The 19,602-nt window shown below is 37.7% G+C and overlaps 3 protein-coding genes across 3 annotated transcripts in view; 2 read left to right on the forward strand and 1 right to left on the reverse strand.

Moving 5' to 3' along the window:
- LOC695929 (olfactory receptor 9G19) overlaps nucleotides 1-19,602 on the reverse strand; it is a 135,889-nt gene that overhangs the window by 55,302 nt on the left and 60,985 nt on the right. The gene's annotated exons all lie outside the window — the stretch shown is intronic.
- On the forward strand, nucleotides 1,062-2,009 carry OR5M1 (olfactory receptor, family 5, subfamily M, member 1). The gene is given in 1 exon segment (NM_001194591.1): nucleotides 1,062-2,009. A coding segment is annotated over 1 exon segment (948 nt).
- On the forward strand, nucleotides 17,751-18,972 carry LOC100426756 (olfactory receptor 5M3-like). The gene has a single exon (XM_015114450.3). The coding sequence runs from the start codon at nucleotides 17,894-17,896 to the stop codon at nucleotides 18,824-18,826; it is 933 nt and encodes a 310-aa protein (XP_014969936.3). The 5' UTR covers nucleotides 17,751-17,893; the 3' UTR covers nucleotides 18,827-18,972.

Raw genomic sequence — 19,602 nt, forward strand, 5'->3', positions numbered from 1 at the left:
GTGGAAATTTTTACAATCCTATGTTACTTTCAAAGAGAACTGAGAGAGAGTGGCTCGAGTTGGAAGTTAAGGCCGCTTTTATACATTATCTGTGCATACCTAAACAATATTATCATGAGTGGGTTAGTGGTACAAAAATGGGAACCAAAAAAATATCCACACTTTTCCCAAACAGTAGAGTTGTATATCTATGGTTCAAATGCTGCATTCTTAGGAAGATCTTCTCTGAATGGTCATCCAAAAGCATCCCACATTCATTTTTTCTTCACATAAAATGGTATTACCTGAAATTATATGTACCTTTTCCTGTGTGTTTAATATCTGCTCCCTCTATTATAATGTGTGCTCCATGAGCTGAAATACTTATTTACTGTAGTAACCCAAGGAACTGGAACAGAAAGAAATTAAGCTATACAGTATACATAAGTAAACAGGCAGCTGACATTACAAAGTGGAAAAAACAAGTCTTCTTTTTGTACCCTCTTAGCCATACATCAGATAGCAATTCATTTCTCTAATTTAATGGTTCCTGAATAAAGGTAAGGCACACAGCTACAGGTTTTAATTGAAAATTCTTTGCTTTTCTTTCTTCATTTTGTGTCTGAAACAATATAATATCAGAGCTGAAGCGATACTAAAGATCAGATCTCCTTTATTTATCCAATTGCAAATAACCTACCGTTGTCATATTTAATTTTCATTCCTTTGGGCTTTTTGTTTCCTGACAAAGTTTGAATAAAATTACTAAATATGGAGTACACCAAGAAGACAGGTATAAATGTATGAATGAAGAAAATTATGTATGTATGGCAGAGAGAAATAGAGAATATGTATGTTTGTGTACGTATGTGGGTTTGATGTATAGAAAGACACAGATTAAAAAAGACATATAGGAAGAAAATGTTATGTAAAATTTCTGATGTGATTATTGAAACAAAAGAAGTAATTGTCACCTAAGTAGATGAATCAGTGAATGATAAATGGATGAAACAAATGCCAAATCTGAATCAGACAGAAATCCTCACATTCTTTGTCACTTTAAGTTTTCAGGAGATAAAAAGATGTTCTCCTCAAACCACACAATACTGACAGAATTCATTCTCTTGGGACTGACAGATGACCCAGTGCTAGAGAAGATCCTGTTTGGGGTGTTCCTGGTCATCTACCTAATCACGCTGGCAGGCAACCTGTGCATGATCCTGCTGATCAGGACCAATTCCCACCTGCAAACCCCCATGTATTTCTTCCTTGGCCACCTCTCCTTTGTAGACATTTGTTATTCTTCCAATGTTACTCCGAATATGCTGCACAATTTCCTCTCAGAACAGAAGACCATCTCCTACGCTGGATGCTTCACACAGTGTCTTCTCTTCATCGCCCTGGTGATCACTGAGTTTTACATCCTTGCTTCAATGGCACTGGATCGCTATGTAGCCATTTGCAGCCCTTTACACTACAGTTCCAGGATGTCCAAGAACATCTGTATCTGTCTGGTCATTGTCCCTTACATGTATGGGTTTCTGAGTGGGTTCTCTCAGTCACTGTTGACCTTTCACTTATCTTTCTGTGGCTCCCTTGAAATCAATCATTTCTACTGTGCTGATCCTCCTCTTATAATGCTGGCCTGCTCTGACACCCACGTCAAAAAGATGGCAATGTTTGTAGTTGCAGGCTTTACTCTCTCAAGCTCTCTATTCATCATTCTTCTGTCCTATCTTTTCATTTTTACAGCGATCTTGAGGATCCATTCTGCTGAAGGCAGGCACAAAGCCTTTTCTACATGTGCTTCCCACCTGACAATAGTTACTTTGTTTTATGGAACCCTATTCTGCATGTACATAAGGCCTCCAGCAGAGAAGTCTGTAGAGGAGTCCAAAATAATTGCAGTCTTTTATAGTTTTTTGAGCCCAATGCTGAACCCATTGATCTATAGCCTAAGGAACAAAGATGTAATTCTTGCCATGCAACAAATGATTAGGGGAAAATCCTTTCGTAAAGTTGCAGGTTAGGCCTGTGTTTATTTGTAATCCCTAAGTGCCTGTGGGGTAACAAACTGAAATGGAAAAACCTAGTGTAGTCATGATTTAACATTATGGGCTGTTGGTAACCACTTTAGTTTATTCTCAAAATTAACACTTTGAAGATTTAGTTTTTAAAAATAAAAGCCTTGAAATTAAAAATGTTTTATTTGTCAGAGATTCTATGAATATAAATTGTTTGGTATCTAATAATTCTGTATGAAAATACTGTGTTTACTTACTTGGGGGTAAATTTTTAACCAACAGCCTGAGAGAAGCTCTGAAAATCCAAACCCTTTGAGTATTACTGTCCATAGAGCCATAGTGAGGTTCAAGATAGGGTGGATAATTTTATATTTTTAAAAAAATGATGCCGGGTGTGGTGGCTCACATCTGTAATCCTAGCAATTTGGGAGCCCGAGGCGGGTGGATCACCTGAGGTCAGGAGTTTGAGACCAGCCTGGCTAACATGGTGAAACCCTGTCTCTACTAAAATTACAAAATTAGCCAGGTGTGGTGGCACATACTGTAATCCCAGCTACTTGGGAGGCTGAGGCAGGAGAACAGCTTGAACCCCGGAGGAGGAGGTTGCGGTGAGTCAAGATTACGCCATTCCATTCCACTTGGGCGACAAGAGCGAAACTCCATCTCCAAAAGTTAAAAAAAGAAAAAAAAAAAAAGAAAAAAATAAAAAGAAAGAAATTATTTCTACTTCAATGTGGTGTCTTGAACAATAGCTCTGAAACCTGTGAACTTATTGTAATCACTGTGCAAAAAATGTAAATATATGAATCACCTATATGTTAAATTTTCTGTTAGTATTCTCAAAACCCACACTGTAAACATCTTGAGAAGCTTCTTTTTAGTCCATGTGGTAATACCGGTTATGGTCCTCGATTCTGAAAATCAACTCTCAACACCTTTTTTTTTTTTTGAGTTTTCAAATGTATGGATCCATTTCTATCATCAAAATACTTCAATTGCATTCCACGTATGTTTTCCAGTGCAGTACCTCTGACTTAGGAAGAATTTAGTTGCAGTCAATAGGGTCTATCAATTGATATTTGCATATGCATAAATGACTTTGTTAATGGAAAAAAGGGTCTTGATCCAGACCCCAGGAGGGGGTTCTTGGATCTACAGAGCAAAGATTTCAAGAGAAGCTGCAAAGTGCAGTGAGAAGAGATAGTTTATTAAAGGCTACTGCATTACAGAGTAAGGTGTTCTCAGAAAGCAAGTGGAGGAATGCACCCTCTTTAAGTATTTTTTATATACTAGTAGGTTGTGCCTACATGTGGGTAGGCTGACAGCATGATAAAATTTATCATTATGTTGATCTAAAGAAAACGATCCTTGATATTTTAGTGTGTGCATAACTATTATTATCATGATAGAAGCATATACTCTTATGAGAATTGGGACACCTAGACTCTCGCTGCATGAGACAATGGAAATGTCCAATCCTTGAAAAAGTACATTCTTGTGCATCAGTTTTTCCATAGCCAGCTGTCCCAAGATTTATGCCACCTAATAAGCTGATAATAAAACATTCTCTTCAAGTTGAAACAGAATGCTGTTGTGGAAAAATATTTGGCCTTGTAATTATTCAGAACTGAGCCTGAATTCTAGTTTTATTACTGTTTTGTTAGCTGGGTAAACTTAGAGAAGTTCCCTCTCCATATCAGTTTATTCAAATGCAAAACCCCATTTCATGGAGTTGTTGTGAATATCAAACATTATTTTTAATGTACATTTTCCTCAATTGCATTTTGAGGCAAGTATGCTGAGTTCCAGTGTGGACTCAATTCCATGAAAGTTTTTTTTAACATGGGAAACATGATAGAAACAATAAATTAAATATGTTAGTTTTTTACTTATTTAACATATGATGATTATCCCTGTCAGGCACTTTCCTCATTGGCAGTCACCAGTCTCTTCTACCTGTTTGTTTCTTCATCAGTCTCTTACTGTTTCATTGTTTCATCTATCTATTTCTAAAACATTTCATGTTTTTTTCCAGAAATTATTTGTACCTAGTATTATTTGTTTACATGTCTTAGGCATCCTATCAAAATGCAAATCCCTTTATCAAAGAAATACTTTAAAAATATTTTTATTATTTAGATTAAACAATATTGAAGTTTGTACTTAGTACATATTCTTGTGTGAACTTGATAAAGGGCAAACAGTGGAGGAAATTCAGTAGTGCTCTTGAGATGGGAAGGACAATTACCTGAATTCAGGTTTCATGAGAAGTTAAGTGTCCTCAGACTATTTTAAATTTGTTTTTCAGTTTTGTATAAAGTGCTACCCTAGTTGGATAACAGGTGATTGCTTTGAGCTCTACTGAAGTATAAAATATAGATTTTTTTTCTAACATCTTGATTCAAGATAACATAGTACAACCAATGAGTATTTCTTCCCTTGAGAATGTTCTCCACTGTGATTTCACTTCTAATTACCTCTTCTTACTCATGTGGGGATTCTCCTGAGATACGTGCTGATACCAGTGATGTGGGTATATATCTTCCAGCACTGGCCAGAATTTGACCTTTGGGGTCATGAAAAAGACACCCTTGTTTTTACAGGTAAGAAAGGAAATGTTTTTGCATATTATTTTTCAGTATCTAATAATGTCTGTATTCACTTTGTTAAATTGTGTACGTTTTAGACAGCAATGTGTTTAGGCAGTTTTGAGGCAAATTTGCACAGACAATGCATTTTCCATGAAAGAAAATCTGTAGGGAGCTTACTTAGCTTCGTCTTTCACTTTTTTTTATAGTCCCAGTGTTAAGGAAACATCCTGGTAGAATTTCATAGGTATGACTATTTCAGCAGATGTTTTCACTGTTATTAGTTTCAAGTAATATTATTTTTGTGTTTTCCATTTGCCTAATGTCTTGGTGCCTACTGTCACCAATCTCCACAAGAAAAAGGCAAATTGAAAATAATTTAGGTCTACATAGCTTAATTAATCATATAAAATTTTTCTGACGTCTAAGTAAAATAAATGCTAAAACAGACTTTTTGTTGTGACCATTAAACATATGTGAAACTGGTCCATTAGCTTCAGTATGTGAAGCTCACAAAATTGGGTGAGTAGATATTATGTCCTCTTGGGTTCTCTTAATTTATAAGATTCTGGGTTCTTTTCCAATGCCCTATTTTTGTCTAGAGACCTAGATTTTTACAAGCAATACTTGTACCTCAGTGAGACTTTAGTTTTCAGACTATTATTTTATTTTTTTCAACAAAAGACTTGAAACATAAATCAGCTGGATTATAATCAAATCAGTCTGATCATAATCAAATAACTAACTTGCGTCAAGGACCTTAAACAGTAAGTTGATGAATGAAATTCTCACGCCTATTTTTTTAGGCTGCACAAGTAGTCACAGAATCATGCATTATCAAATTCATCATCATCAAAGTTACTGTCTGCATTTGAATGTTTGTTTTGAGTGTTTCTTGCCTCTCAGTACCAGTGGAAAGATTTCTCGTGGGCTCTGTATCTGTATATTAGTTATTATATATTAGTCTATTAGTTAGCTCTGATTGCCATTGTCTCTACAATGCTAGAATTAAAATATGGTTAATGATAACGGTCTCCACTAAAAGTGTGTGTCCAGATGACCAGTGAGATCTGAGCAAATTTGCAAAGCTCCTTAGTCAGGACTAAAACCAAGATCTGGTACTGAAGAAGTTGCTCATCACCTGAGAGTTAAAAGAAGCCCTTGTGTCTTCCTTCTTGCCAATTAGGTTACAATTCATAGGCATTATTCTAGATTCTTGGCCCAGATTTCTTCATATTCTTTACAGTTAGGGCACTGATACCTTGGTTGGCTGGCTTTCTTCTTCCTCATCCATCTCTTACCTTTGTTAGAGTGCCTGTCACTATCATCTGTAACTCAAAGAAAACTCTAACTCAAGATCCTTATTTATTCATGTATGTTTCCTGGGGCAGAATAAGGAGACAACAATATTAGATACATTGAATTTTAACATTTTGGAAACAATATCCATCATTACTCAACCAGTCAACGGAACTGAAGGAAGAGATAGACTTTCCTGGGAAAGTAAAATATTATAGAAGGAGAGCACCGCTCCGAGAATTATATGATTCCTCTTCTGATTCTTCTGCTTCTGAGTTGTAAGCTGGAACCAGAATGTCAAATTTTCTGAGACTGGTTACTCACTTAACTAAATTTATTTCCTCTATATTGTCCAGTGCTCCCCTTCTAGCATCCAGCACCATGTCTTGAACTTGAAAAATGCTCAATAATTATTTGCTATAAGCATGCATGCATACATAAATGCATGGTTGACAATGTATTACAAAGTGAATTAGTATTTTTTTAACTATAAAATTTCACTTTAGGCAAGATGGCCGAATAGGAACAGCTCCAGTCTCCAACTCCCAGCGCGAGTGACACAGAAGACCGGTGATTTCTGCATTTTCAACTGAGGTACTGGGTTCATCTCACTGAGGAGTGCCGGCGATCGGTGCTGGTCAGCTGCTGCAGCCCGACCAGCGAGAGCTGAAGCAGGGCGAGGCATTGCCTCACCTGGGAAGCGCAAGGGGGAAGGGAATCCCTTTTCCTAGCCAGGGGAACTGAGACACACAACACCTGGAAAATCGGGTAACTCCCACCCCAATACTGCGCTTTAAGCAAACAGGCACACCAGGAGATCATATCCCACGCCTGGCCGGGAGGGTCCCACACCCACGGAGCCTCCCTCATTGCTAGCACAGCAGTCTGTGATCTACCGGCAAGGCAGCAGCCAGGCTGGGGGAGGGGCGCCCGCCATTGCTGAGGCTTAAGTAGGTAAACATAGCCGCTGGGAAGCTCGAACTGGGTGGAGCTCACAGCAGCTCAAGGAAACCTGCCTGTCTCTGTAGACTCCACCTCTGGGGACAGGGCACAACTATACAACAACAAAAGCAGCAGAAAACTCTGCAGACGCAAACGACTCTGTCTGACAGCCTTGAAGAGAGCAGTGGATCTCCCAACATGGAGGTTGAGATCTGAGAAGGGACAGACTCCCTGCTCAAGTGGGTCCCTGACCCCTGAGCAGCCTAACTGGGAGACATCCCCCACTAGGGGCAGTCTGATACCCCACACCTCACAGGGTGGAGTACACCCCTGAGAGGAAGCTTCCAAAGCAAGAATCAGACAGGTACACTCGCTGTTCAGAAATATTCTATCTTCTGCAGCCTCTGCTGCTGATACCCAGGCAAACAGGGTCTGGAGTGGACCTCAAGCAATCTCCAACAGACCTACAGCTGAGGGTCCTGACTGTTAGAAGGAAAACTATCAAACAGGAAGGACACCTACACCAAAACCCCATCAGTACATCACCATCATCAAAGACCAGAGGCAGATAAAACCACAAAGATGGGGAAAAAGCAGGGCAGAAAAGCTGGAAATTCCAAAAATAAGAGCGCATCTCCCCCGGCAAAGGAGCGCAGCTCATCGCCAGCAACGGATCAAAGCTGGACGGAGAATGACTTTGACGAGATGAGAGAAGAAGGCTTCAGTCCATCAAATTTCTCAGAGCTAAAGGAGGAATTACGTACCCAGCGCAAAGAAACTAAAAATCTTGAAAAAAAAGTGGAAGAATTGATGGCTAGAGTAATTAATGCAGAGAAGGTCATAAACAAAATGAAAGAGATGAAAACCATGACACGAGAAATACGTGACAAATGCACAAGCTTCAGTAACCGACTCGATCAACTGGAAGAAAGAGTATCTGCGATTGAGGATCAAATGAATGAAATGAAGCGAGAAGAGAAACCAAAAGAAAAAAGAAGAAAAAGAAATGAACAAAGCCTGCAAGAAGTATGGGATTATGTAAAAAGACCAAATCTACGTCTGATTGGGGTGCCTGAAAGTGAGGGGGAAAATGGAACCAAGTTGGAAAACACTCTTCAAGATATCATCCAGGAGAACTTCCCCAACCTAGTAGGGCAGGCCAACATTCAAATCCAGGAAATACAGAGAACGCCACAAAGATACTCCTCGAGAAGAGCAACTCCAAGACACATAATTGCCAGATTCACCAAAGTTGAAATGAAGGAAAAAATCTTAAGGGCAGCCAGAGAGAAAGGTCGGGTTACCCACAAAGGGAAGCCCATCAGACTAACAGCAGATCTCTCGGCAGAAACTCTACAAGCCAGAAGAGAGTGGGGGCCAATATTCAACATTCTTAAAGAAAAGAATTTTCAACCCAGAATTTCATATCCAGCCAAACTAGGTTTCATAAGTGAAGGAGAAATAAAATCCTTTACAGATAAGCAAATGCTTAGAGATTTTGTCACCACTAGGCCTGCCTTACAAGAGACCCTGAAGGAAGCACTCAACATGGAAAGGAACAACCGATACCAGCCATTGCAAAAACATGCCAAAATGTAAAGACCATCGAGGCTAGGAAGAAACTGCATCAACTAACGAGCAAAATAACCAGTTAATATCATAATGGCAGGATCAAGTTCACACATAACAATCTTAACCTTAAATGTAAATGGACTAAATGCTCCAATTAAAAGACACAGACTGGCAAACTGGATAAAGAGTCAAGACCCATCAGTCTGCTGTATTCAGGAGACCCATCTCACACGCAGAGACATACATAGGCTCAAAATAAAGGGATGGAGGAAGATTTACCAAGCAAATGGAGAACAAAAAAAAGCGGGGGTTGCAATACTAGTCTCTGATAAAACAGACTTTAAACCATCAAAGATCAAAAGAGACAAAGAAGGCCATTACATAATGGTAAAGGGATCAATTCAACAGGAAGAGCTAACCTAAATATATATGCATCCAATACAGGAGCACCCAGATTCATAAAGCAAGTCCTTAGAGACTTACAAAGAGACTTAGACTCCCATACAATAATAATGGGAGACTTCAACACTCCACTGTCAACATTAGACAGATCAACAAGACAGAAAGTTAACAAGGATATCCAGGAATTGAACTCATCTCTGCAGCAAGCAGACCTAATAGACATCTATAGAACTCTCCACCCCAAATCAACAGAATATACATTCTTCTCAGCACCACATCGTACTTACTCCAAAATCGACCACATAATTGGAAGTAAAGCACTCCTCAGCAAATGTACAAGAACAGAAATTATAACAAACTGTCTCTCAGACCACAGTGCAATCAAACTAGAACTCAGGACTAAGAAACTCAATCAAAACCGCTCAACTACATGGAAACTGAACAACCTGCTCCTGAATGACTACTGGGTACATAACGAAATGAAGGCAGAAATAAAGATGTTCTTTGAAACCAATGAGAACAAAGATACAACATACCAGAATCTCTGGGACACATTTAAAGCAGTGTGTAGAGGGAAATTTATAGCACTAAATGCCCACAAGAGAAAGCAGGAAAGATCTAAAATTGACACTCTAACATCGCAATTAAAAGAACTAGAGAAGCAAGAGCAAACACATTCGAAAACTAGCAGAAGGCTAGAAATAACTAAGATCAGAGCAGAACTGAAGGAGATAGAGACACAAAAAACTCTCCAAAAAATCAATGAATCCAGGAGTTGGTTTTTTGAAAAGATCAACAAAATTGACAGACCACTAGCAAGACTAATAAAGAAGAAAAGAGAGAAGAATCAAATCGACGCAATTAAAAATGATAAAGGGGATATCACCACCGACCCCACAGAAATACAAACTACCATCAGAGAATACTATAAACACCTCTACGCAAATAAACTGGAAAATCTAGAAGAAATGGATAATTTCCTGGACACTTACACTCTTCCAAGACTAAACCAGGAAGAAGTTGAATCCCTGAATAGACCAATAGCAGGCTCTGAAATTGAGGCAATAATTAATAGCCTACCAACCAAAAAAAGTCCAGGACCAGATGGATTCACAGCTTAATTCTACCAGAGGTACAAGGAGGAGTTGGTACCATTCCTTCTGAAACTATTCCAATCAATAGAAAAAGAGGGAATCCTCCCTAACTCATTTTATGAGGCCAACATCATCCTGATACCAAAGCCTGGCAGAGACACAACAAAAAAAGAGAATTTTAGACCAATATCCCTGATGAACATCGATGCAAAAATCCTCAATAAAATACTGGCAAACCGGATTCAGCAACACATCAAAAAGCTTATCCACCATGATCAAGTGGGCTTCATCCCTGGGATGCAAGGCTGTTTCAACACACGCAAATCAATAAACATAATCCAGCATATAAACAGAACCAAAGACAAGAACCACATGATTATCTCAATAGATGCAGAAAAGGCTTTTGACAAAATTCAACAGCCCTTCATGCTAAAAACTCTCAATAAATTCGGTATTGATGGAACGTACCTCAAAATAATAAGAGCTATTTATGACAAACCCACAGCCAATATCATACTGAATGGGCAAAAACTGGAAAAATTCCCTTTGAAAACTGGCACAAGACAGGGATGCCCTCTCTCACCACTCCTATTCAACATAGTGTTGGAAGTTCTGGCTAGGGCAATTAGGCAAGAGAAAGAAATCAAGGGTATTCAGTTAGGAAAAGAAGAAGTCAAATTGTCCCTGTTTGCAGATGACATGATTGTATATTTAGAAAACCCCATTGTCTCAGCCCAAAATCTCCTTAAGCTGATAAGCAACTTCAGCAAAGTCTCAGGATACAAAATTAATGTGCAAAAATCACAAGCATTCTTATACACCAGTAACAGACAAACAGAGAGCCAAATCAGGAATGAACTTCCATTCACAATTGCTTCAAAGAGAATCAAATACCTAGGAATCCAACTTACAAGGGATGTAAAGGACCTCTTCAAGGAGAACTACAAACCACTGCTCAGTGAAATCAAAGAGGACACAAACAAATGGAAGAACATACCATGCTCATGGATAGGAAGAATCAATATCGTGAAAATGGCCATACTGCCCAAGGTCATTTATAGATTCAATGCCATCCCCATCAAGCTACCAACGAGTTTCTTCACAGAATTGGAAAAAACTGCTTTAAAGTTCATATGGAACCAAAAAAGAGCCCGCATCTCCAAGACAATCCTAAGTCAAAAGAACAAAGCTGGAGGCATCACGCTACCTGACTTCAAACTATACTACAAAGCTACAGTAACCAAAACAGCATGGTACTGGTACCAAAACAGAGAGATAGACCAATGGAACAGAACAGAGTCCTCAGAAATAATACCACACATCTACAGCCATCTGATCTTTGACAAACCTGAGAGAAACAAGAAATGGGGAAAGGATTCCCTATTTAATAAATGGTGCTGGGAAAATTGGCTAGCCATAAGTAGAAAGCTGAAACTGGATCCTTTCCTTACTCCTTATACGAAAATTAATTCAAGATGGATTAGAGACTTAAATGTTAGACCTAATACCATAAAAATCCTAGAGGAAAACCTAGGTAGTACCATTCAGGACATAGGCATGGGCAAAGACTTCATGTCTAAAACACCAAAAGCAACAGCAGCAAAAGCCAAAATTGACAAATGGGATCTCATTAAACTAAAGAGCTTCTGCACAGCAAAAGAAACTACCATCAGAGTGAACAGGCAACCTACAGAATGGGAGAAAATTTTTGCAATCTACTCATCTGACAAAGGGCTAATATCCAGAACCTACAAAGAACTCAAACAAATTTACAAGAAAAAAACAAACAACCCCATCAAAAAGTGGGCAAAGGATATGAACAGACATTTCTCAAAAGAAGACATTCATACAGCCAACAGACACATGAAAAAATGCTCATCATCACTGGCCATCAGAGAAATGCAAATCAAAACCACAATGAGATACCATCTCACACCAGTTAGAATGGCGATCATTAAAAAGTCAGGAAACAACAGGTGCTGGAGAGGATGTGGAGAAATAGGAACACTTTTACACTGTTGGTGGGATTGTAAACTAGTTCAACCATTATGGAAAACAGTATGGCGATTCCTCAAGGATCTAGAACTAGATGTACCATATGACCCAGCCATCCCATTACTGGGTATATACCCAAAGGATTATAAATTATGCTGCTATAAAGACACATGCACACGTATGTTTATTGCGGCACTATTCACAATAGCAAAGACTTGGAATCAACCCAAATGTCCATCAGTGACAGATTGGATTAAGAAAATGTGGCACATATACACCATGGAATACTATGCAGCCATAAAAAAGGATGAGTTTGTGTCCTTTGTAGGGACATGGATGCAGCTGGAAAGCATCATTCTTAGCAAACTATCACAAGAACAGAAAACCAAACACCGCATGTTCTCACTCATAGGTGGGAACTGAACAATGAGATCACTCGGACTCAGGAAGGGGAACATCACACACTGGGGCCTATCATGGGGAGGGGGGAGGGGGGAGGGGGGAGGTATTGCATTGGGAGTTATACCTGATGTAAATGACGAGTTGATGGGTGCAGCACACCAACATGGCACAAGTATACATATGTAACAAACCTGCACGTTATGCACATGTACCCTACAACTTAAAGTATAATAATAATAAATAAATTAAAATAAAATAAAATAAAATAAAATTAAATTTGGGAAAAATTAAGAGGTCTCAAAGTTTGGAATACAGAAAACTCAGCAGTGATCAAATAAGAATAAGAATTCATCACTAGAATATAAAATCCATGAGCATAGACACAAGTTTTTGAACTATGTTTCCAGGCACACAGTAAATGCATAAATGAATAAATAAATGAATACTGATGTCTATAGATGATGACATCAAGATCAAGAACTGCGTTTTTTCACCAGGTGCAGTGACTCATACCTGTAATACCAGTACTTTGGGAGGCTGAGGCAGGAGCCCCCGAGTTTGAGACTAGCCTAGGCAACATAGCAAGACCTCATCTCTACAAAAAGTACAAAAAAATTCACTGGGCATAGTGGCATCAGCTTGTAGTTCCAGTTACCGGGAGGCTGAAGTGGGAGGATGGCTTGAGCCCAGGAGGTTGAGGCTGCAGTGAGCCAAGATTGTACCACTGCACTTCAGCCTGGGTGACAGAGCAAGACCCTATCTCAGAAACCACCACCACCACCACCACCACAACGACAACTAACAATTGTTTTTCAATGCTTTGGAGTATATTCATCTGCTAGCACTCAGATGCAGCCTGAGGAAAGCAGTAAGAGAAACCGATCAAGTTAGTATTTTCCAACGTGAAAAATAGAACCTCTCTCTCTCTCTCTCCCCCTTCTCTCTCTCTTTCTATATATACACACACACACACACACACATATATACACACATATACATATATATATTTTTGTTGTTGTTGTTGTTGTTTGTTTTTGTTTTGAGACAGAGTCTCGCTCTGTCGCCCAGGCTGGAATGCAGTGGCGCAGTCTCGGCTCACTGCAAGCTCTGCCTCCCGGGTTCATGCCATTCTCCTGCCTCAGCCTCCGGAGTAGCTGGGACTACAGGCGCCCACCACCATGCCCAGCTAATTTTTTGTGGAACCTCAAAATATTAATCAAGCTCAATTAGAGAAATAGAGTTGCATGCTTTATGACATAGAGATTGTGAACTGAAAGTATATCCACTACATTTTCTAACAATTATCTTTGTCAATATAAATTTAAATCATATTTATTAAGCACATTAATTTATTTTTCTCTCCTAAATTGGTGGAAACTATAAACATGAAGAAAATAGCGATTAGAAATCAGTTTTATCAATGAAAACAATACATCAAGGACTATATTTTTAAATATTAAAAAGAACAAAACAACATAAACAACAATGGGAAATGATCAACCCTAACCTTGGAATTAAGTTGGTTTTAGAGAATTATATTTCTCGTTTCAGAAAAGAGAAGCCCATTTAGGGTTCATCAATGACTATTCATAGGAAATGTATCCTCCTTTATTCTCTCATTTTTTACTAACTTTCTTACTCAAAAAGGGAAGAAACTCTTCATTAATACAGAAAAAGTGCTAGTGTGCCTATTGTGAAGTATAAGTTATTCCAAATATATTTTGTGACTGATGTGATATTGACATGATTCTTATCACATGGGAAAACAAGACCATTTTTCCCCTCCAAACAAATGCAATACAGTCCCTAGGATACATAGAAAACATTTTAAACAGGAAGAAAGCAAAACCTCAAATTTTTCAAGCCCTTGTTTTTAAAAGGTCTAGTTCTGTTTAGAGACATTTTGCTCTTGAGATTCACTTTACATTACAGATGATGCAATAGGTGACATTTTAATTACTTCAGGGTTCTATCTGTATTCCCCACCGAGAAAGCCCCATAGTGGTTAATCCGACGCTTATAAATCCTTCTGAATTATTCATTGATCATGGCAGAAGGGATGCCTCCAAGAAGATTTTTTTCTTATGCACAGGTAGGTATATGCACAGGGAAAATCAATGTGTTTTTATAAAATCTGTCTAAAGTGTCAATTCTCTAAGCTGTCCTCATTCCTAGTAGGAAGGTTTCTTATTCTATGGAAGGTGCGTAGGAAGTGGAATTAGAAAGACTCGTCTGTGGCAATAGAAGTTAGATGTGGATGGTGCTTTGGACTCGAAGCCCCCAGTGCAAGAGCTATAATTCAATTAGTGAAAGAAATCTATATTACTTTACCTGAACAACAGAAATCCTTCTCATCAAGTATCACTAAGTGGTAACCCAAAAAATAATGGTTTCTGTTTCATTTACTGAAGGTATTGTCTTGGTAATACAAGTGATATCAATTTCTCTATTTCTTTGTGTCTCTGTCTCTCTCTCATACACGTGTACAGAGTCATTGAATCAAACTTTTATGCAGTATGAGCATCTATACAGTATCAACAATATGTTTGCAAACTCAATTATTGACATAGAAGCCTTCTTGTCCACAGACATTAATAAATGATTCTACATTACTTAGAAACCATTAGTTCCTTTTTTCATTCTTCTTTCTCCATCATAACTGGCTGGAGCTTCACATGGACACAGCCTGAGAGAACTAGTCAGCTCTGTGTGTCATCCCCTATAATTCCCTGCCTTGTTACAGGTAGCACTTTGACGATGCCTGTAAGTCCCTTGCAGTTTATATAAACGGGCTCTGACACTTCCTAGGGTGACCAACCTTCTTGGTATGCCTAAGATCATGGGGTTTACCAAGATGCAAATCTTACATTCCTAAACTAGGAAGTTTGGAGACAAACTGAGTGGCAGTTGTTCACCCTACTTATATCTCACCACAACTGATGGTAAACTTCGATGGATTTCATGAGAGGGTCAGCAGTTTGAATCTCATTCTGTTCCCCAACTTAAATTTGTCATTAAATGTCTATTCAGATTTGAAGCCTTCTTGGAGACTCAACTCATTTGGCTTGACTTTACTTATTGATACACTCAGCACTTAGATGCTTGAAGACCAATATCATTTACTTTTTTCTTGTATTTTCTCCTTCTGAATACATGACACACTAACATAAGGTACTCAAAAAACAAGGCCAGAGAATGTTAGAAACTAAAAGCCAAAGTCTTTTTCTAGGTATTTCTACCGAAGCCATTTCCATTTTGAAAAAACAAACAAACCAAAAAAATTCAACTTCCAAGAACATTTGAGATTCATATTAAACGTTTTTACTCATATTATCCTGAATATTATGTTTATAGTAATTCAAGGAACACACAATTCTAATATGAGTTTTTTATGTGTAACTCTCTTAACCCTTGAAGTTCAGAGTCTTCTTCACACAAGTGCATGACTTTCTTAACCATTATTGGACACTCAAATTGTGTAGTGAAATGAAATATTCTTCACAAAAACTCTGAGAAACACAACAGGTTTCTTATGGCTCTTCTTTGGTCACATGATGATTAAGGAAAAACAAAAGTGTTAACTATTTTTTTTTCTAAAGGCATAAAAGAGAATGGCAAAATAAAATTGGGATTTTAGCAGATTTATATAGAATGCTTAATATTAGTGAAAGTCAGTGGGTTTAACCTACATGATAATTTTTACAAATAAGAAAATCGGAGCAAAAATGTTAAAAAAATATAACTGAGTAAGAACTACAACACACAGCTTGGCATTTTCCTCAGTTTACCCTTTTATGTACATTATCTTTGTTAATTGTCATAACAACTCCTTAAGGCACACTCTTTCATTATCCCTATTTCCCCATGAGGAAACTGAAGCACAGGGGTTAGGTCTAAGGTCACATGCACACCTAGTAGGTAGCAGAGTAGCAGGTTCTTGGAATTAAACCCAAGAACCTCTAGCCATTTTGATACTAATAAAATGTTTCAATTTTGTTAATATATAATATCTAAAACAACAAATGGATCACCTGAATCATTATTTTTTACTCTTTCTCAGCTCAACATCAATGGAGACCACCTGGGAAGTGATAATCATATTTTTCTAACTTGCTTTTAGGTAGCAAATATAGGGTAGTTTTATAGAAAAAAATGACTGGTTATGCATCCTCTTGGCCCATGAATACATGCAGCATATGTAGAAAATTGCTGCTTGTAAATTAGCTCAAGATATTTAGAGTATAAGAGTATGCTAGAAGGTACCCAGAATCTAGATGGCTGTCTTAAACCAATGCAGTCAAAAACCAAAAACACCTTTACTCCTAACGTCTTAACAAATGTCTCTAGCTTGCTGGTACATTTTACACACTTTTTATTAATTAAGCTTATATACTTTGAGAAGAATAATGTAGTTCTTCACCCAGTATTTTATTCACCTTATCTTACTCACCCTTCTAAGACAGAGAGAAAAGAAGAGACTAGCATAGAATTTGTTAGTGCTTTAGAACCAAGAGAGGATAAGATTCTAAAGAAGAGATGATGCTTGAGTTCACGCTTATCAGACTTGTTTACAATGGGGATATGGCTGGCAATGATTTAATTTTTTAAGGTTGATTTAAATAAAATTAATAATTGCCTAATTAACTAAGAAACTATTCTCTTTTGATATGTGTAGTGAGTTTATGTTAATGCATGTATACAGTTTTTATTAAGTCTTTTTTTCTAAGTAACATTTAAATTTTGCAGGATGATTAAATGAAGGTACCATTTAACTTACTAATTATGGAATAGTATATTTTTTTTTGCATGTAGCTTTAAATAAAGTTCTAATATGTGATAGATCATCTAAGCTCTACAAATATAGTGAATAAGTAAAATGTTAGCCATTTTTAAAGTTAGGGCCAGTGTTAAAAGGTTTTTGTCTTTCCAGAATATGGCAAAAATAAAAATTGTGCTTCTGAAATCTCTATTTTTAGGCATGCAAAAACTAGACATGATAAGTTAAATCGCTTTGTTTCTGTATTATTTTACCACTTTCTGATGTAAAATCTTGCATATATATGGCCGGGCGTGGTGGTTCACACCTGTAATCCCAGCACTTTGGGAGGCCGAGGCGGGCGGATCACGAGATCAGGAGATCGACACCATCCTGGCTAACACGGTGAAACCTCATTTCTACTAAAAATACAAAACATTAGCCTGGCGTGGTGATGGGCGCCTGTAGTCCCAGCTACTCGGGTGGCTGAGGCAGGAGAATGGCATGAACCCAGGAGGCGGAGTTTGCAGTGAGCGAGATCGCGCCACTGCACTGCAGCCTGGGAGACAGAGTGCGACTCCCTCTCAAAAAAAAAAAAAAAAAATCGTGCATGTATGTGTATGTATATGTATGTGTGTATATATATATATAGCAGAAACACTGCTGAGAAAAGATGTATGAGAAAGGAGAGAAGAGAGATATAAGGAAAAATAGCAAAGAGATTGAAAGCAAATGAGTTAGAAAAATACAAATGTAGAGTAATATTCCGTGTGTGTATTTACCTATTTATATTTGTTTTATTAGATAAAATGCATCTATCTCTGGATCAGATTTAAGAAAATGCTCAATTTCACTGATGTAACAGAATTCATTCTTTTGGGATTAACTAGTCGTCCTGAATTACAGCAACTTTTCTTTGTGATTTTCCTGCTGGTCTACTTTATCACCCTGGTTGGGAACATTGGCATGATAATAGTAATCAGGGTCAGTCCCCAGCTCAACAGCCCCATGTACTTTTTCCTTGGTCACCTGTCTTTTGCAGATGTGTGGTTCTCCTCTAACGTCACTCCTAAAATGTTGGAAAATTTGGTATCTGAGACCAAAACAATTTCCTATCCTGGATGTATAGTGCAGTGTTTTTTCTTCATTGCTTTTGTCCATGTAGAAGTCTTCATTCTTGCTGTGATGGCCTTTGATAGATACATGGCGATTGGAAACCCTCTACTTTATGGCAGCAGAATGTCAAGAACTGTCTGTATTCGACTGATTTCTTTCCCTTACATATACGGCTTCTTTATCAGTTTGATCTCAACACTGTGGACCCATGGTTTGTACTTCTGTGGGAACATCGAGATCAACCACTTCTACTGTGCAGACCCAGCTCTCATCAAAATGGCCTGTGCAGGGACTTTGATTAAAGAATACACAATGCGCACATTGGCAGGTCTCAACTTTTCTTATTCCTTATTGGTCATTATTATCTCCTACATTTTCATCCTCATTGCCATCTTAAGGATGCGTTCAGCAGAAGGGAGAAAGAAAGCTTTCTCCACGTGTGGGTCCCACTTGACAGCTGTCACCATATTTTATGGAACACTCTTCTTTATGTACCTTAGAAGCCCAACTGAGGAGTCTGTGGAGCAGGGGAAAATGGTGGCGGTTTTCTACACCACAGTCATTCCTATGTTGAACCCCATGATTTACAGTCTCAGGAACAAAGACGTAAAGGAGGCCATGAGCAAAGCGATGAGTAGAGCATTTTTAAATAAATAAGAACTTAAAATGTATTATGAGATTCTAGTTCATTAGAAGAGGTGGAAATTAACAAAGTTTTTAGACAATTTTGAAGAAATTTGTTATTTATATTTTCAGTAAGTACCAAATAATAGATAATTGAAAAAGGGATAATGGTGTCCAGATAAGAGAAGTATATAAGAAACAAGAACCTCTGGCTCACAAAATCTGAAATGGTGAAAACGTGTTGACAATACCATCTACAGTTTTTCCTTTCTACACAAAGTCATATTCATATTTTGTAACCGGGGAAGCTTTTTATGGTTCTTTAAAATTTCGTAAGTCCATTCTTTCAATTATGTTTTCAAAACAACTGCAGTGTTCTCTATGTGTTTTTGTTTTTTTGTTTGTTTTTTGCCCCTAGAATAAGTTTTGGCTCTAGATTATGTTACTATTGCAAAATATTTAAGTAGAATATGATTTCACTATTAATTATTGTTAAAATGGAAAACAACATTCCTGAGAATGGAATATATTATGTAGAATATATTTTAAAGTCTAAGCAACATTAATTATTGTATACTGCCTGAGTTTTCATTTTCAAGTGTATACTAATACATTAAATAAAATTCCGTTATAAATGACTTAATATTCTCTGATATCCATTTGAGATCTTACGTATATCTTACCATTTTAAACGACAATCAGAAAGTGATGACACAATCCTACTGGTGTTTTGGAATGTAGAAGGTGCTCCTCTAAATATATTTCAGTAAATGACTTTTGGAATATTTTGAACACTTATAGAGGTGTAT

Source organism: Macaca mulatta, chromosome 14 (genome assembly GCF_049350105.2).
Source record: "Macaca mulatta isolate MMU2019108-1 chromosome 14, T2T-MMU8v2.0, whole genome shotgun sequence".
NCBI classification, from domain to species: domain Eukaryota; kingdom Metazoa; phylum Chordata; class Mammalia; order Primates; family Cercopithecidae; genus Macaca; species Macaca mulatta.

Coding starts and splice junctions, on each gene's coding strand:
- LOC100426756 (XM_015114450.3), top strand. CDS start 17,894: ATGCTCAATTTCACTGATGTAACAGAATTCATTCTTTTGGGATTAACT.